At 38.1% G+C, this 21,127-nt stretch overlaps 1 protein-coding gene across 1 annotated transcript in view; it reads right to left on the bottom strand.

The window, feature by feature from the left end:
• adcy1b (adenylate cyclase 1b) overlaps positions 1-21,127 on the bottom strand; it is a 550,524-nt gene that overhangs the window by 488,381 nt on the left and 41,016 nt on the right. The window contains exon 2 of the mRNA XM_065272926.2: positions 1,200-1,349. Within this exon, the coding sequence (XP_065128998.1) occupies positions 1,200-1,349 (150 nt within the window). The remainder of the gene's footprint in view (positions 1-1,199; positions 1,350-21,127) is intronic.

Consider the following 21,127-nt stretch of genomic DNA (forward strand, 5'->3'; position numbering starts at 1 on the left):
TGTTAAAACGTGGAGAGATATGCTTCAAACAGATGTTTAACAGGACCGTCTCGTTGGGGTGGCTGTTTCAATGACTGACTTGTTGCCAACTGGTTAGTTATTGTGGGAACACCATCCAAGTGGAAAACTTACACGCCTTGGAAGCCTTGGTCGATAACATCAGGTGGCAGCAGTCTGTGGGCACAAATGCACCGCAATAGCACGCTCCACCTGTGGTACCTCAAGATAGCTCTTAGCTGCCCCACTGTCGAGGGGGTTGAGGAGAGCCGAGACTTAGTAAGCTCCTTAGGAAAAAATGGCACTGGGGCAGAGAGTGGCTTAAAGTCATGACTGGAGCCCAGAAACCATTCGTCTAGCCTCGAGCGCTTGGGCAAAGGTGGTGTGGTGCACTGCAACCAAACACTCTTGGCTGGCCGAGCAAGCATGGCTGCCATCTGGGTGTTGCCTCGTTCAGGGCTCAATCACCCATAGGTGGGAGCTCCATGGGCTCATCCTCCGCATCAAAACAACAGAAGGTCACCCTCTGATGGTGCAACAGACAACTTATGCTCTGCCCGGGATAGTGACAGTGAGACTGCCTGAAAGCTAAAACACTACCTCTTGTTCCGAGCTAACGGGGAAAGACAAGAGTAGCAGGGGGCAAGTAGGCTGCAGGTACCTATCCGGCAGTGAATCACTCGCACTAGATCCCATATCGCCCTCGGCGCTTGCCGTACTGACAGACGCTGAATTAACAGCTGCTCCGCCAGTGTGGGAAGGGGACGCGGTGGCCAACGGTTTTACAAGGAAAGCCATCAGCCGTGACCTCAACGTCTTCATATACATGCCCTGGCAATGAGAACATGTCCCCTGGACAAACACCATCTCAACGTGCTGGCGTCTCAGACAGCCAAGACAGCGATCGTCCCCGTCAGCAGGAGAGAGAAACCTGCCACATCTAAGAACACAGAGACGAAAGCCTTCTCCTTTTGTAGACATAAGTGTAGGCGGAGACTAGTATGTAAATACCATTTGCACAATTTTGTTACAACTTCATTGCCGTTTTACACACAAGTCAGACCAGATTGGCTCTCAAGATCACACCCTATAGTAGTTTTTACAAACACACATTACAAAAAATCATTACAGGTGTGCATCTTAACACAAAGCAAGGCCAGTGATATATTTTAGACTGGCCAGACATGCATTTTAGTATTCACCTGTTTCTCATTCTCATCCTCCATGTGCAGTTTCTCCTCAATGCAATTTCTGGCCTGCAGAAATGCTTTCCTCTGAGCTCTCTCTGTCAGGATTCGCACAAACAGACCAGAGAGATTCACACTCGTGAAAAGCACTGTGTTTGCCACCACCTGTCTCACACACACACACACACACACACACACACACACACACACACACACACGCACACACACACACGCACACACACACAGGAGAAAATGGAATTGGGAAAAGTTGTAACGGTCAGCCAAGTTAAAATGGTCAAAAAAGCTAAAAATAGTTAAATAAACAATAATCATTTGCATATGATACACTAAAAACAAACTATGTGGTTTAGTAAAATATTTAAGTTACCCATGCTTATATATTATTACCTTGTTGTAAAAGAAAAATGTAGGCCTAGGCCACACGGACACAGGTATTTAATATTGCATTAGAGCAGGCAGACTAGATCAGAGTGATAATATTAGCCATTATCCATGCACATATTATATAAGTTGAAGCAAGTTAACAGTATTTACCACACATAACTATAAATAAACACTTTCACAGTAATAATGAAGGCACTGTAATAATGAACACTTTTGTAGGACATAATGTTAAACAATCAACTTAAAGTTTGTTGATGGAAAGAAACTGTAAAGCAGAGGTGTGGACTCGAGTCATGTGACTTGGACTTGAGTCAGACTCGAGTCATGAATTTGATGACTTCAGACTCGACTCGACAAAATGTACAAAGACTTGCAACTCAACTTGGACTTTAACATCAATGACTCGTGACTTCACTTGGACTTGTGCCTTTTGACTAGAGAAGTCTTGCTACTTCCCATGAAAACCTGGGGCATAAAATGTTCAAAAGAACCTATAGGCAAGTGACAGCAAAGTACCACGGTTCTTTGACATCACGAAGAGGTCTGCTTAGCGCCAAATGAAGTCAAACCTGCAGTGTAGCTGCTCACGCAACACTGTGAACAAACAGTCCATGTGGAGAAGTGAACGAGTGGAGCAGTGCTGCAACATAAAAATTTGGAAAATTAACAACGCACATGTGAGTAAACAACATTTAAATCATCAGTCCAATTTATTACTTTATCTGGAGGTAAGAATCCAAATGCAATAAAATAAGCCTTTGTTTATGCCCTGATGGTTTTTAGCTGCCTTCAGTTCCTCTTTCAGCATTTTTGCTTGTGCTTCACAGTGTTAACTTCCCTTCTCTGTGTTAATTTATATATCTACGTTCAAGATGTATATGATCTTAAACTTCTGTGAGGAAATTCATGTCTGCGATGATGTTTAGTTCAGACTTGTAAATGAAAGATTATTTTTGGTCTTGTAATAATAATTAAGTAAAAGCCTATTTTCATTTTTAGACAATGCTTGTATTATATGCAAAAAATAAGCTTTTTATATCGATGACTATGCAAATTAGAGTTAATTCATGGTCATCTTAAATGTGTATTAATTAAAAACATTTACACCATTACATTACTCATGGTAATGTTATCAATAGTTAATAGTCAGATAATAGCTATTGAAAGAGTGGATATTTTTTTCCTCCTTCAATGCATGTGTTAGCCACGGATTGAAGATTGTAAATAGTTTATTCAATTTTAATTAACAGTTGAGTAACTTTTGGCCCTGAGTTAGATGTTGATTAACACTAAACCAGTCTAAAAATCAGTCCAGTTTCCACAGCTGTAAACCCATTGGCTGTAAAAGTATTTTTTTCTTATAGTAAACTGACATGTTGATAACACATTCAGTTTATGTGTTTATGAGAACACTTTCAGAATGCTCTTAGTTACACGAAGATCCATACTGTATGCATCTACTGTGAGTGTGGTGGTGTTTATGGGTTGTCCCGCTGGGACGAGTGAGCATAAGGGTGAGAGGGAAAACAAAAATCTAGACCACATCACTGCAGCTAAGTCACTACATTGACATGGCAGAAGGACAGAATGCCCTTTTGTTCTGGGCACTGAACAGTAAGACTCTTCCTTCACTCTTTCAAGTAGCCATCTGAGTCTTGGCAGTGCCTGCTTCTAGTGCTCCAGTGGACCGAGTTTTCAGCCATGGTGGCATCATTCTGCGTCCCCATCACGCACAAATGACTGACAGACTTTCGGCCAATTTGATCTTTTACAAATGCAGTACAGTATAGGGACCTCCCTCCACCGGTCCACAGCACGCATTTCATTTCTGTAGTAAGAGGACTTGAAATGACTCGAAACTAAAATGGTAGGACTCGAGTTGAGACTTGTTGGCTTTGACTTTTGACTCGACTCGGGACTTGCCTCATCTTTGACTCGACTTGATTCAGGACTGGAGGGCAAAGACTTGAGACTTACTTGTGACTTGCATAACAATGACTTTGCCCCACCTCTGCTGTAAAGCAATAAAACCTCAGTGGGTGCCATTAACCTAAATTTGACCCTCAGGTGGAGCTGTTACAGGCATGTTCTCCTAATCTTTTCATTACAAAGGTGAACAGTCTTTTTAGCCTTTAGGCTCACATCACTGGGTATCAGCTGAGAATATATGATCTAATGTATATTTTATGTGGTTCTAATGTATAAAATACCCTGCTAGTTTATTGGTGACGTAATATGTGGGCGGAGTTATGGGCCTGCCCAGACAAGTTCGGACATGTTCTGAATAGTTCGGTCGCTATGGACGAGGCAGTTTATTGTTTGTTCTGATGTGTGCGTCCTTGAGACTGTAAGTTATATTTCTTTATGTTTGAGATACACTATATTATTGTTTTTACGTGCATTAAGAATTGTGCATCACGTTTATATGTGTACTAATCTACGGTCATGTGTAATGACAAGCATAACTGTTTCAAGTTAGCTTATTGTTCCAATCGCCCATATGAATAGCATAATATTCAATCCTTTGTATGTTTTGTTGCTTAATAAGTATTTTAGCATTTAAGCATATAGACGTTATTTAGTTATACCGTTTAATTTGATGTATCGCAATAATCTGTGTTAGATGGTATTTGGGTTATTGCTGAGGTAATAGCGCCGTCTAGCGGCCATCTGTGAATATTTCACCCAGTTCTACATATGTTTCATTTGACGGTTTGTTTCCTTAAATGCATGCAATGTCTAAATGTATACTTTAGTATGTTACTTGTAAATTTATGTTAAATGCATCTATTATTTGTTGTATTTCAGAAACCACACAGAAAAGAATGTAAATGACTGAACATGATTCAAGTGGATTTTGCTAGAATAAATAAGGCACTTTGAGCTATAGATGTCGTGGAAAATCTATTATTGCATCATACAATAACCTTCTGATCGAGGTTGAGGACAAGTGTTAACACATCAGCATCTCACACACATACATCTAGAACATCTAAGATGCAATTTTATATTCATGTGTGGTATAATTTTAAAGGTCAAAGGTGCGATGGGTAAAATTGTTTAGTTTCTATAATTCTAAGAAAGTGTACTTACGTTCAGAACTTAAGGCATAAACTGCACTCCTGCTAGAGGTGTGTTCTCCTGAGGAGATCTAGATTACAGATGATGAAAAATCCTATTTGGTGCCAGAGGTGTCATGTAACCAAGTACAAATACTTCGTTAAAGGACAAGTTCGGTATTTTAGACTTAAAGCCCTGTTTTCAGATTGTTTATGGTGAAATAGAATGGTTTTGACTGAAATTTCGACATTTGCGGCTGCCCTGAGAATTTTCGCGTGTTTTGTGTTTCAGCTCAGACCTCTACAATGGGTTTAATGGGTGTGAGGCGTTTGGAAAAATAGGTCCACAAGTTAACAATGAATGCTAAAACAGCTGTTGGAAAGCATCTTTTGCAGAGATTTTTGTGTGAGCATATCAGTGAACACCCCTGACCACTCTGTGAGTTTCACGTCTTTGTAAACGAAAGTTTAATGCATTTTAGGAAGGATTGTTCCGGTGCACCTTTAAACCCATTGTAGAGGTCTGAGATGAAACACAATCACGCGAAAATTCTCAGGGCAGCCGCAAATGTCGAAATTTCATTCAAAACCATTCTATTTCACCATAAACAATCTGAAAACAGGGCTTTAAGTCTAAAATACCGAACTTGTCCTTTAAGTAGATATTTTGGGTATCTATACTTTACTGGAGTAATTATTTTTCAGACAACTTTTTACTTCTACTCCTTACATTTTCACGCAATTATCTGTACTTTCTACTCCTTAAATTTTAAAAATAGCCTCGTTACTTCTATTAATTTCGGCTTGTTTTCTTTTTTTTACATTCCGGCTTGTCATCGTTAAAAAAACCTATCTTGATAAATTGCATCATCCGGATAAATGCGATTGTGGTTGGATGAGAAGTATAAACATACACCATTCCGACACCCTATTGGTTTGTACACAATCCCCGGCCCCCCAGCTGACTGCAGATGATCAAAAATTTGTTCGATGCTGCTGCACAGAGAAACATAAAAGAACCGCGAGAGCGATTAGAAAGCATGCGGAGCAGTTTGCTCTCGCGATGCTTTGATATCATCCGCCATCCGTTTGTACAGTAACAGAACGCGGCATTCTGTCTTCAAATGGAAAAATACGAAATAAAACTCGTGCATCACTTTCAGGTCAGTTCATATTCACAGCCTGTGTAAATGTATAGCTGGCTGCTGACACCAACTCATCTGCGTGATTTAAATAGTGTAACAATACCAATTTATATCATGTAACTTCAGTTGTTCAACTTAAATGGCATTGTGCTGCGTTGCGTTTTGAGCCATGGAAAATATATCTATGCTAAAGACATCTGTTGTTTTGTATATGCTAATAACTGCCCTAAATTTTTTTGCATTAACAAAACCTACTTAGCTGAATGCTTGAGTGTTAAATCAATCAAAACAGATAACCATACATACAAACTAATATACATCAGCTGTTTCCTTAAACCTGACTTTTAATTTCCTTACAAGAAAGACATTTAGTAATTCTCCAAAATTGCTTGGATTTATACTGACATGTAAGATCAGCTTTGTCACATTAGATTAAGCTAAAGTCCATTAGCTAACACAAGTACAGATTCAGAAATATAGGCTATAATATAATTGCATATTTGTATAATTGTAGTTTGTGTTGCTGTCAAAATACAATAATAAATGATAACAATAGCATATTTCTATTCTCACACATTCTATAGTTGTGTGTGATTTTGTTGTTTTTTGACTAAAGAGGGCACCACTGTAAACGTTTGGCCAGCAGTGGCCCTGCTCTGAAGTTTGACTTTTTGCACCATTACAATATTTATAGGCAACAAGTCATCATATCTTCCTCTCTATGGAACACATGTTAATGCTCAGTAGTACACATATATGGTTCTTTAATGCAGTGGTTATCAAACCTTTTTTTGCGGCCTCCCTTGTGTACAGTGGATTCCTTCGCGGCTCCCCCAAAGAAAATATATGACATAAAACATTATAAAACGTACAATTTGAATTAAACAAAACATATTAAATTATACAATGTATTGCTTTTGTTTAGTAGCCTTATTTTAAGGCCATGTTGCAGGGGTAGGCAACATGGAGTGCAGATGTCCTGCAGTGTTCAGCTCCAGGTCTAATCAAGCAGACCTGAACAAACTAATAAAGGTCTAAAAAGTCACCTGAAACTACAGGTAGCCAAGGTTTTATAAGGGTTGGAGCTAAACTCTGCAGTACATCGGCACTCCAGGACGGACTTTGCCTACCCCCGGCCCTAGTGAATCCCAAATTTGTTAACATTATTATGTTAACTATAGTTATTATGGCCTTTAGAAACGTTTTTTTAGAGGAGATAGGGTAGTGCACAAAAGGCCCCTGTGGTGCGGTATAGGCTTTTTTCTCTAATGACATTTTTTCCTTACATTACTTTTACTTTTATACTTTAAGTAGTTTTGAAACCAGTACTTTTTCACTTTTACTTGAGTAAAAAGCTTGAGTTGATACTACAACTTCTAAAAAAAGTATTTTTAAACCCTAGTATCTATACTTCTACTTGAGTAATGAATATGAATACTTTTAAAACCACTGTTTGGTGCTCCTTCAGGTCAAGAGAACCTGACCAACCAAATCATGTATATAGGTGTATATAAGGCTTGGCAAGAGACAGAGGGATTCTGTAATCAGAATCTTCCCACTCAACAGGGTGTATTCATACATAATGAAAGAAATCTTTAACAAGTATCTTCCTATACCACTTGGTGTGTATTATATCCATGTATGTACTTTGTACCCAGAGTGTTAATTGCCGGGTATGACATTGTAACTTTTGCAACTGTTGATCATTTTAAATATTGGAATTGAATCATATTCTGTATTGTATTCCATAATTGATATTTGAAGCTGTAACCTGCTTGGTATAAGAAATTGTTACATTAGATTGATTTTTTTTATTCAGAAATTGTTATTTCCAGTAAATTAGAAGGAGTCTGGTATTGCTTTCTCCTTTGCTACTGTTCGGACGCTCTTGCTTACTGCTCTGTGCTTTGCTCTATCGCTTTTTATATTTTCTTATAATTTTAACTTCAGCAAGTCAGCATAGTGCTCAAACAACAAAGCTTGGCATCAACATTAAATTAATTTTTTACCCAACCAGCCTCTTCTCAAGGGGAAGAAAGCTATACTTTTCCCCTTACGTGCAACCTATCGGAAAGCCCAGATGAGTTAGTTGGGTTAGTAAAATAATGAAATTATAGATTTAAGTACAAAATAGTATTTATGTAAAGAGAAATATTGAAATAAAAAGTGCAGAACTCTTCTTAAGTGGAAGTAATAAAGTAAAATAACGAATAATTATATAATAACGAATAATAGTTTCCAATAGGTTGCACGTAAATATCTGTGCTGCCACCAGTACTCCGTCCGAGCGCGTCTTCAGCACCTCGGCCAGCACTCCAGTGCGCAGCTTATTAATACCAAACAAAGTGAAGAAGTTGGTATTTCTGTGCAGAAACATTGAAATTTAAACATGGTCTGTGTAACATTTTGTAAATTCCGCGTCTCTGTCTGATTGTTGTTTCCGTTTTCTTGTTCTTGACGTTCGCTGAATTCTGGGTTTATATTTTAAACTGCCGCTTCAGTGCAGTATAGCCACAGAGCTATTTAACAAGCACGATCTTGCGAGATACTATGCTAAGATACAATTAATACAAAACGAAATTCACTTCAAACGGAGTGGGTAGACATGATTTTGACCACTTTATTAAGTTTGTTTTTGCTAGAAACCTTTCTCTAAAGTGAATTTCGTTTTGTATTAATTGTATCTTAATTTCAATCAATGTTTTATCAACCAATTGCTTGAATTTAATAAATAAGAAATAAAGAAAAGAAAACGATTTAGTTTTATATTTATGTTTAAAACATTTTATTTAATTTAAACATAAATATGAAGCTGAATCGTTTTCTTTAATTTATTTCTTATTTATTAAAATCTTAAATTTTAAATTTGATTCAGATTATAATTTAAACACAGAGATCAAAAAAATTAATTGAAACCAAATTAATTCAATTATTCTTATAGAAGCGCTAAGACACGAAAAAAAACACAAGATCCCTTCACCCACGCCATTGGAAACCATCGTTTGGCCGACGGGTGGCTTCTTAAACTTTGAATAATGTATTTACTGTGGGAGATTCAAAATATTCATTTGCACACATTATAATTTACCTTCTTTTCAACTTCAATCTCATATTTGTTTATACTGTAGTGTGTGACTTCAGTGTTTTAAGCTGAATTCTGCCACCTAGCTGTCATGAACAGAAGACAAAGCTGTGGATAAAGTATATCAAACTTTAACAGTTTATTAAGAGTTATTGTCAAGCAAATGGAAAATGAGCGATAATTTGAAGTCCAAGGAGCCACAGACATACAGACACACACACTCCAGAGCCACCTGGTAGGAAAACGGGTGTATTCAATATCCAAACTAGACGAAGATAAGAGAGAATCCCCTACGAGGTAAAGCAAGAGTCCGGTTACTCCAAAGCATACACAGTAGTTTGCATAGATAAGACCGGACAGTGACTGTGTGTGGCTGTGTTATATAGTGGTGGTGTGATGAGGGGTAACAGGTGCAGCAAATCAATACTCGGGTAAATGTGATCGTTTGAGTGGTGAGTGAAAAGGGACCTGGCAATTTTGTGACACAAGCAGACTGGATTAATTCATTTTACAAATCTGAAAAGAAAGTTTGAGTGGTGAGAGCCAGAGCCGCATCTAGCCCCTCAATATGCTATAAGAAAGCTAACAGCTGAGCACGATTTGAGTGATGTATGGAGAAATCTATATAAAGAACAAAGGCAGTATACATGGGCTCAAGTTAGAGAAAACTCTATTTCAATGGCTAGATTGGATAGGTTCTATTGTTTTAAATATAATTTAAATGTCATCAGGAAATGTGAAATTTTGCCTAGTGGTTTTTCAGATCACAGTTTAGTGATCTGCAGTGCTTTTGATACTAATATAAAGTCTAAGGGCTCTCTTACACCCGGCGCAATGCAGCGCAATGCGCGACGCAAGTGTCTTTTGCTAGTTTCCACCCTGCGCAATTATCATTTTCACGTTTTGCGCTACATTGTTTAAATACCAAATGCATCTGTGCCCACTTTTGCGCCCATGGTCCGACAACAAGGTTTGTTCAGGTGCATCGTTGGCACGTTGCTATTTTGAGATAACTAAAATAGACTACGCCATTGACCAACAAAAACCTGGTCTAAAGTCAATGGCGCAATATGTTTTTTGTTATTTAAAGAGTGCATAAGTAATATGCGCCTATAAACAGGACGACAACGCGGGTTTGCTTATCACACATGAATGCGCAGCAGCACAAAAACGCTTTAAAATAGAAAGATTAAAGGCTTGAATGTAAAAGATTATTATTTAGTCTCTTGGACATAAATGAGGACAAATTATGAGACATTAGAAGGCGCAAAGAGCTGCTTCACCTGTAGCCTGGTAAGTAAATAAAGTGCAGCTGATTAGAACTCAGGTGATTGTGATCGGTGAAACTGAGGGATGTGAGTGGAAGGACCCTGCAAATCCCTGACAGTACCCCCCCAAGGGTCCGCTCCTGAGGACCTCTGTGGTGCTGGACGCAGAGGAGGGCAGCCTCTGGCCTGGGGGCTGGTTTGTCAGGATGGGCCTGATGGAACTCTCTCAGGAGTTCTGGGTCGAGGATGTCATCACGGGGAACCCAGGATCAATCTGGAACCAGTACTGCACAGATGAAACTTCGCAGGGTTCTTCTGACCAGGGAAACATGGGCGGCTGGTAGCCGAGTACGCACTGGAATGGAGTGAGACCTGTAGCTTGATGATGTAATGAATTCTGTGCGTACTCGGCCCAGGGTAGAAACTGGCTCCAAGAGTTCTGGTGGTTATGGCAGAAGGTTCGGAGGAAGCGACTCACCTCCTGGATTTTTCTTTCTGTCTGTCCATTGGTTTGAGGATGATATCCAGATGATAGACTTATGGTCACATCAAGGAGTTTAAAGAATGCCTTCCACACTCCATAAACTGGGGACCTCTATCCGAAACAATGTTTTCTGGGAGGCAGAAAACATGTTGGAACAAGAGTTCTGCAGATTCCATAGCTGTAGGCAAACCTTTAAGGGGTATTAGTCGTAACATCTTTGAAAAGCCATCCACCACTACAAATATGCAGGTATTACCTTGTGATGGGGGCAGAATCGTGGCGAAATCCACTCCTAGATGTGACCAGGGGCGATGAGGAATGAAGTTTTTCATGGGGTAGATGTTTAGGGGTTTTAGCCATCGCGCAATCCTTACACCCCCTCACAAACCTTCTGATGTCTTCTGCCAAATTAGACCACCAGAAGTGATGTTTAAGCAGCGAGAGGGTTTGTTGAGCGCCCGGATGACCAGTATCAGTGGAGGTATGAGCTTCGGTGATGAGTTGTGTACGATGTTGCAAGGGTACATACTTCAATCCAGCTGGACAGTCCGGCGGAGAGTTATTGGTGTCAGGTATGACATCCTCTTGACTCCAATCGATGGGGCATACGAATACCTTATCTGGTAAGATGTTCTTAGAAGGAGAAAGGTCTTCATTGGAAGCAAACACTCTGAACAATGCATTGGCTTTGTCATCTCTTATCATCTAGCCACAAAAAACTGCAAAGTTAAAGCGAGTAAAAAAGAGAGCCCACCTGGCCTCGCGGAGATATTGGGGATTTTTATGGTTAGTTAGCACCATGAATGGATGACGGGATCATTCGAGCCAATGTCTCCACTCTTCAAGAGCCAACGTGATGGCCAGTAATTCACGATCTCCGATGTCATAGTTCTTCTCCGCTGGGCTGAACTTGTAGGAGTAATAAGCACACGGATGAAGGTCAGATGGTTTCCCCTGCTGCTGTGACAAGACAACAACACCTGTGGATGAAGCATCTACTTCTACAATGAAATGTTTGTTAGGATCTGGAGGAGTTAAAATGGGTGCTTCGCAGAAAGCTTTCTTCAAATTCAAGAAGGCTGTGTTGGCATCCTCACTCCAAGGAAGATGTTTAGGTTTACCTTTCAATGTCGATGTCAATGGGGCTACTACTAGACTGAAGTTCTTGATAAATCTGCTGTAAAAGTTTGCAATCCCAGGAACTTTTGAAGATCTTTTACCGAGTTGGGTTGTGGCCAGTTTTTAATGGCTACTACCTTTCCTTCGCTACTACTCACTACACGACTTGAGATGTCATATCCCAGGAATTTGATATCAGATTTGTGAAACTCGCATTTCTCGGCTTTGATGAAAAGACAATGTTGGCGAAGCCTGTGAAGAACTTCCTTCACATGTTGGACATGGATGGCTGGATCACTGGAATAGATTAAGATATCATCAATATAGACAATCACAAAACAACAAAGATCTCTGAATATTGTGTGCATGAAATCTTGAAACACAGAGCTGGGAGGAGATTAAATTCCCTGCCGACTCGGAATCGATGAGGGCAGACACTATAATGGAGAAGTTGTGATAGGATAACTTGACTTTAGTAGTCAACCCTTGACTAATGCGTTGTTGTTGCTCTGACAGTGGGATGCGAGTGGAGTCCAGCTGCATGGGTTCTGGTCCTGGAGAGGACGGCTCTGGTGAACGATAGAGTACAGGTTGAGGATTATTACATGCATTCATACAGTTTTCGGTACAAATCGCTCTTTGGATAAAGCGTTCCAGCCCAATGCTGTCATCAAAAACTGCTAAATGTAGATGAAGATCTGCGTTGAGACCATTACGGTAAGTCGAGATGAGGGCTCGTTCATCCCAACCACTAGTGGCCGCTAGTGTACGAAACCATAGTGAGAATTCAGCAGCTGAATCTTTACCTTGTTTGATGTTGTAAAGTTCGTCACAGACCGAGTTATCGCCTTCTGGAAAACCAAATACTTCTTAAAAATGGTCACTGAAAGCATGATAGGATCAGGGGTGTCAGTTTGTGTTGAAAAGTGGTGGGAACGAAAGATCAGATGAAAAAACATTACAGCAGGACGGGAAAAATATTGAATAACGGCGCATCAAAAATGGGCAGAGTGTAGGCCGGTCAACAACACAAAAATACTCAGCAAAAAACCCTCAACAATGTCGACTGCACATAACAGACCCTGCAACACCAGCTCAACTGAACAGTGCCAAAGCACCATACTGTAGAAAACAGCAGCACGTTAAGTCAATGTGTAAAAGAAAACACACTATAAGCTAGGGCTGCACGATTTGGGTAATTTTTCCCATTGCGGTTATTGATGCTAACATTGCGATGTGCGATTGCGATTATAATAAATCGTATCATAAGTCAACTTGATGGGTTTTAAGGAAAATCCACACACAGTTTAGGGATAATGCTAAAATTGTGTATTTGTAAAACTAGAAATGTTTTAGTATTGCCAGGTGATGTAGCAACTGCTCAGTGTCAGTAATCCTAAATCCAAAATACCGCCATACAACAGACGTAGAGTTTTTTTTTTCAGCTACCAGATCACTGTCAATCTCCTCTGCATCCATCTTCGCTTTGGTATTTCCGCGCTGCGCACACACAAGTGACAACGCACGCCACACACGCATGCCACACGTGCACTGCCTTTTTTGTTAGTTTTTCTTTCTTTTTTAAACAGCAAAAAAAATCATCAAACAGAAGGTTTGTTTTAACAAGGCCACACATTTATTTATTTAATATAATTGCAAAATGTTGCTGTCATATAAACGCACAGGCTGACATCGCGATTGCGATGCGATTAATTGTGCAGCACTACTATAAGCACACAACGCAACATATGTGACCCTGGACCACAAAACCAGTCGTACACTGCAGAAAATGATTTTCAAGAAAAAAAATTCTTTGTATTTTTGTCTTGTTTTCAGTAATAAATAGCTAAAAATTCTTAAAATAAGATGCTTTTTCGTGATGAGCAAAATGACCTAAGAAAATAAGTCTAGTTTTTAGACCAAAAATACCAAATGTAAGTGATTTTGTGCATAAAACAAGCAAAAATATCTAAACACTAAATTCAAGAAAAATTCAAGAACAAAATGCTTATCCAATTGGCAGATATTTTTTGCTTGTTTTATGCACAAAATCACTTAAATTTGATAATTTTGGTCTAAAAACTAGATTTTTGCTAATCAAGAAAAAGCATCTTAATTTAAGAATTTTTAAATATTTTTACTGAAAACAGGACAAAAATACTAAGAATTTTTTTCTTGAAAATCAGACTTTCTTACTTAGTATTTTTGTTATGTTTTCACTAGAAATATCTAAAAATTCTAGACAAAAATACTAAGTAAGAAAGTCATTTTTGCAGTGTTAGTCGCACAGGTATTTCAAACATGTCCCCAGTGTTAACGACACCTATGGATAGGATTGTAGGACGGAGCCATTTTGTTCTCGAATAGAAACTGCCCAACGAAGCGCTTTGCCGGTGAATAGCGATAATATAAAGGCGATCTTGCTGCGCTCTGTGGGAAAGCAATTGGGTTGCATTTCAAAGATTAATTCACATTGTAAGATTAATCCCTTGCACTCATGCACCTCACCAGAGAACGGATTTGGATTGGCCATGGGAACTGTGGTTATGGTAGCCTGAGTAGCAGCAGTGGTCTGTGGTGTCTGTAATAATTCAGCTCGTAGTATGTCCACCAGATTATGGAATGCGTCCTGTTGAGACATGTTAATTTTTGGTCCGGTCTTCTGTCAGTGGACAGAAGACAAGGGAGACAGGAGTTAGTAAAATGTAACAGAGTTTATTGTAAATTGAGATGTATTGCAAATGGTGATGGTGAGGGAGTCCAGGGGAAGCCACAGACACACTGGTGGGAGATATTCCCATATAAGATGACGATGATGAACAGGGTATTCTGAAAGACATAGAAGAGCAGTGAGTCAGGTATAAATCAGTAGCATAACACTGGATTAGCCTTTGATGAGACCAGACGGTGCCTGTGTGTTTGTGGCTGGTATAAGTAGTTCAGGCTTGATGAGGAGTGACAGGTGCAGCTGATAAGAACTCAGGTGATTGCGATCTGTGAAACTGAGGGGTATGAGTGGAAGGACCTGGCAAATCCGTGACACAAATAAAGTATTTTTAGAGTACAAACCTTTTCTTACATACTTGTAAATTATTTTTTGATGATATTGGATAACCATACATTTAAAGCAATTAAAAGCCTGCTTTTTTACTTCCATGACTAAAAGAAAACAGGTTTTAAAGGTTTTAATAAAAAAATAACAATTTCAATACAAGTGAATGAAAAACAACAAAATTATTTAACGTTAATCTTAAACTGGGGATCTTCTTCCTCCGCTTAGTTTTTCAGTTTACAAAGTCCGTCATCTAAATAGGTATTAGACATAGCGCCGGCGCAACTGGCTTTTAAAGGGGATGAGAGCTGAGACTCTCATCGGTTTATTGCACGTTACGCCCAAAATACTCCCATTAATCATTAAAAAAATAGGACCGACCCTTTTCGACCATGCGCTCCTGTCATTAAATTAGCAAAAGTGGATTCGGACACGTCCATTTAGACGTTGCGCTGTGCGCTTTAGACAATGCGCTTAGATCGTTAAAATAGGGCCCTAAGAGTGCTTACGGGCATTTTAATATTTTTTGTTACACGATAATTTTTAAAAAGATGTTTTTAGTTTTTTTTTAACAGTTTAGTGTTAGGAAAAAAGATTTTATTTCCCTACAGCAGTAGTGGGATTATAGTAAAAAGGAGATAACAGCAACTGTGCCGTCAGTACACTTTTTAATCTGTTTGGTAGAGTCCACTGGAAATCGAGGACATATTGAGCTCCTCAAAGCTAAAAGTAAGACCCTAGATCAGTGGTACTCAAACCCTGAGTGGGTCGCAGAAATTAAAAACTGGGTCGCCAGAAAGATTTCAGAAAAATTTTACTAAAATTATTTATTCAATTTTATTATAAAAACAATAATAATAACACCACACTTGAATAAAAGCACAGTAAAAATATCATTAAAATACACAAAATAAAAAAATACTCCACTGTGTCATATGAATAATGTGCTTGCGCAACTTACTGTATTAAATTGCGTGTGGGGTCACAGACATTTTCTCCACTTGAAATGATGCAAGGGGAAATAAAAACTCCTAAAAAATATGGGCTCTATTTAAACGATCTAAGCGCATCGTCTAAAGCGCACGGTCTAAATGGGTGTGTCCGATGCCACTTTTGCTAATTTAATGAAAGGAAAAATTTTTGTGTGCCGAGCGCACAGTCGAAAAGGGTTGTACACATTTTCCTTATGAGTAATGGGTGTGTTTGGGCGTAACGTGCAATAAACCAATGAGAGTCTCAGCTCTCATCCCCTTTAAAAGCCAGTTGCTCTGGCGCTATGTCTAATCCCTATTTACAGATGTGGCTTTAAAAATGCGCGTCTCAGAGAGCAGAATGCCACAAGCACTTCCAGAATTCTGCGAGATCCAGCAGAAGGGGGGTTCGGTGGGGGACCCAGGAAATACAAAAACCTGTAGACGGCAGTCGTGTTTCATGTAGGCCATACTGACGACAATTGTGTGCTCGACTTCATGCTGAGCATATACTGTATTATATTGAAGTAACTTGACATGGATTATTGGTGTTTAGGCGATAGACTTTGATGTCATACAAATACACGCTTTTAGGCAAACATTTCGTTGGCGAAGTTTTCTTTAGCCAGTTACATAAACAGTCACATATTCTTCATAAAAATCCGACTTAAACGCGGATCATTTGTCTTATTTTTTTCCGTGTACTTACAGTAGAAGAGACATGAGGTATGATAACGGAGTCTTATAACAAAATAATTTGCGAAGACCTTTTAAGAAATTGAGAGCATTTACGCAATATCATTAACTAGTTTATCTAATTTTACATTTAGTTCATTTTTGCATCTGAACATTTTAATAGCTTTAACATGGTTGTGATGCGCTTTTCTGCATTACTGTACAGTAGGCTACTTTTTATATTATCATATTTCCCTTTACATGGTATGAAACACGATAAAAAGTATTCAATGGTGTTGAATAAATTTCATTGAGAATTTGTATAACATGTTATACTTTGTAGTAAGGAAATAAAATCATATTGTGAGCGTAAATATTCATAAGTTCAAGGAGTTTCTGAGGTGTTTGTAATAGGCAAAAGGCACAGTTTCTTTGTTGCTGATTAAAAACCATTAGCTATGGGATTTTTTTTTATTAACATTTGATGTACTTATTATTAATTTATTTTGTGTCTACATTTACTCAAATAATATCAATGTAAAAATATAAGTAAATCATACTTCAAGTTAGGCGTAAAACTTACAAATTTTTTGAGTTGATGTTAAATAGAAATAATATTAATTTGAAATATGCAATTACTACAGTTTTAAAAACTTAAATATATAACTCTGACCTTATAAATATATTGATTAAAATAATAAGTAATTTTAATACTTATATTATTAAGGCGTATACATCAAATAAAATATCTCCATTTTACAAAAAATAACTGTTCTACTTTTAGTAATTTATTTTGGTTTGTCACAATCACATAACTGACATTAAGAGATTTGATTAAGTTACTTTAATCATTTATTTTAGAGATATTTACAAAGCCACTGAATAATTTTTTATTATTAATATTATTAAATGCATATAAATAAAAATAAGTAAAACTAAATAAAGAAGATATCATACATGGACTATAAGCATACTTTTTCTTGTTCGGTCCATGTGGGTTTAAACGCCGTTTTTCTAAAGAAGAATTTTAAAACTTTATTGGAGGTAGTTGAGAAGAATTCCTCTTTCCATATCTAAATCATTTTGAGCAATATAAATGTATCATATTGTTATTCTTATTATACAAGAATACGTATTTTTTACAACATTTTTAACATATAGAAAGTTAAGCGTGTTGTGTGTTTTTCCTAATTATAAGCTTTTGGTGAAATTGCACCAAAACTAAACGTGCATAAAAACATAAAAAAGTCATTTAAATAAGCGAAAAATCTTTTTTATGAGCTCAAAAATTTGAATATAATGTGCTATTGCTGAAAATTGCCCATCTCTAAAGGAGAATAGAGAATATTCATCTTTAAAGTTGAAGAAACAAAAAAAGTAATGTGCTGATAAGCATGTAAAAAGTACAGTTATTCTGCAAGTACTCATTTCTCCATAATGATGCTATTTATTTTTCAATAACATATTGTAGATGTCGGGCAAAGATAACCTCTTATAAGATAATAATAGGTTATCTTGTTGTTTAATTTAATTTCAGAAGTCAACTGTTAATCACCTTTCATATGAATGTTGTGAACATTTAACAAATTGTCAAACTTTTGGCAAGACATCTAGCCCCCTGGGATATTCGAGGACTAACGTAAAAAAAATATGTATGCTTAATCCATTAAGACAGTTCAATTAAAAAATACAATTATTAGTAAATCATGTTAGGGCAAACAGGTGCACCCAAAATATAAACGCAACGAGTTTAATCTATAGATTGTTACTAGTTGTTAAGATAGAAAGAGCTTGGAAAAAAAACTTTAAAATGACATCAAGACCATGGCTATGGTTGCGCGTTTCACACACCTCTCCATGCGGCGCCGCAAGAACCAACAGCCGGATGACTTCAAAGTACCGCGAGAATTATTCAAGAAATCATATTTCGTCTCGCTCTCGCGATACTTTGACGTCATCTGGCTGTCGATTCTTATGGCGCCGCATGAAGTCGAACAAGCCTATTGACAGCAGCAAAAGCGACGCATGCGCTTTTAACTTGTAAACTCAAGGCTGTGTGGGTAATGTAGTCTTTGCTCTCGGAGGAAGCGTGCATTGTAAAGGGCGCTTTGAAAAGCGGCAAGCGCAGCCAAATGATTAGAATAAACATCTGATTTAAACAGATGTGCAAATGAGCGTTCCGGTACGCTAAAAGCACGTTCTGGGCGCACAGAGAGGTGGTGGTAAGCTCAAGAGCTATATTTGGAAGTGGCGGTACTGAGTACTTGCGCCTACCGGCCCACTTAAAGCACTGGCAGTAGCAAAGGTAAGACGGCCCTTTGAAAAGCAAAAGAAAGCTGATAAAAATGAGAAACCTACACTGAAATAAATTGGAGTAGGATTTTGGATACTTAAAAAAAGCTAGGAAACAATTTTCACTCAGAAAATGCTAGTAAATGCAAACAAAATTATCAGCAGCTATAACTTTAATTGAACCCACAAGGAAAAAGGAAAGTGGGACAGCCCAAACAGACGTGGAGAAGGTCAGTCGAGTGCGAAATGAAGGAGGCCGGAGTGACATGGATTCAGCTGAAGAAAACAGCCCAAAACAGAGTGCGTTGGCGTGGTGTTGTTGCAGCCCTATGCTCCATAAGGAGCCTACAGGAATATGAAAGAAGAAGAAGATAACTTTAATACCTTATTAATTTTAATTCACGCATTCGCTGTGAGAAACACGCATTTCTGTTACTTTGTAGGATATTTCTCATGATGAGAAGTAAAATAGAACATTTCCTGCTGTACAATTATAAAGGAGGTGCAGGCATACACAGGGAATTTCTGTCGAGTTTAGCAGTAAGTTTTTTAGGTGTGGTCAACTTTACGCAGCGCCTCAAGAGCCGACAAGCAGATGACATCAGAGTACTGCGAGAAATAAAGCGGAGGAGGTTGGTTTTAAATCGCTCTCGCGGTACTCTCACGGTCATCCACTTTTCGTTTCTTGCAGCTCCGCATTAAGCCTTGCTGTTCTTGTTTTCTTTTTTCCAACCCTTACAAAATTAACTATGGTTTTACTACAGTTAAAACAAAAAAAAAAACATGATTACTGTAGTAAAACCATGGTAACCACAAAATAACCATCGTTTTGACAACCATGGTTTAGTTAAAACATGGTTAGTGTAGTAAAACCATGGTTAGTGTAGTAAAACCATGGTTTTGCTCATAGTAATAAATACACCAAAAAAAACATGGTTACTACACTTTTACCACAATAAAACCATGGTTCATGTTCGTAAGGGAAGGGGTGACCAGGCGGGCTCCGTAGCTCTGCCCTTCGGTGTCTGATGGTCAAACATAAAATATTCCTTTTGGATATATCTAACTGGCATTTTTTGTCTCATCAATTTATTTATCTTTATTATGAAGTTTGTTATTTGTTATCCTTTTAACTGATGGTAAAGTTAAGTAACTTGCTTGTCCGAACTTGGCGTACTTGGTATTGAGAAACGGCCATTGTTTACAGAAGCCGGAGCGTGAGATACAAACTACAGAGCGAGTGCGCAGGGTCCGTGTACGTTTTATTCATTTGATATCCTATCTGAAATCATGTAAAGAGAAATGGGAAATCGGTATATTTTTTCGTTTTTCCGTTTATTTAAAAAAAATGGAAAATTAGATTACGGCTCGATTTTTCAATTTTCATTTGTGGATTACAAATCAGTTAAAAGGTTCTATATTTCATTTACGCCTCTGGTCGGCGCTGAAACGCCCCCTTCATCTGATTGGCCAAACCGCGGCCCGGCTTCCTTGTGTCAGGCAGAATAAGAGTCCTTCAAGTTCGCGACGGAAAGCAGGGCTCACTGATAACTCCGCATGAAATTTGATGCAGAAATATATTTCTAAGCACATTATTATTAATGCTGCTGTGAAGCCTTGCCTCTAATGTACAAAACTTGAGAGATCGCAAGCACCGTATACTGACACGAAGTTTGAGTTAGTTAAGAGCATTGTATCATTTTTGTAGTAGTTCCTTTTCGTATTGATAAGTGCAAAAGTAACGTTACATTATTACTAGGTGGGAAGTGATTTTACGTACTGTAAACTCACTAACAATAACAAACATTACAATGTCTGTAGTATCTCCCACTTGTATTTTAGATAGTTTCACACTAGTGTGTCTCATAGGCTATCCGAATAAATAGTAATGAAAATGAAAAGAAATAAAGAAAGTCTGACGTTATTGTTTGTAGGCTACTATAACGAACTATGAATATGAACTGCTGTTACAGTAATAGCCTACAAACTATTGGCATACTACATACTATACATATGGCTATGATTAGTGAAGTCTCCCAAATATAAATGCAACTTATAAAATACAGTCTAATAATAGTGTCTTAAGTGGTTTCAAAACAACGTAGAAGTAAACCACTCAAAGTCACACTCCGTTGAGTACATTATTAAGTGGTTCTTAAACTGGGGCCCACCAGATGGCGCTAGAGTGAGCGACAGTTTTGATATTTGCGATATATGAATGATATGAGCTGAATAAGTGGGCCAGGTAAAATATGTTATTAAGTATTAGAGTCATATTTACTCCATAAACAGTTATATATCTGTTACTGTTTAACAGTACTTGATCTATTTAAATTATTGTATTGGTATATGTCTACTAAGATGGACAGGACATACTGTAAAAACCTTTAC

This window comes from Paramisgurnus dabryanus, chromosome 6 (genome assembly GCF_030506205.2).
Source record: "Paramisgurnus dabryanus chromosome 6, PD_genome_1.1, whole genome shotgun sequence".
In the NCBI taxonomy this organism is placed as follows: Eukaryota; Metazoa; Chordata; class Actinopteri; order Cypriniformes; family Cobitidae; genus Paramisgurnus; species Paramisgurnus dabryanus.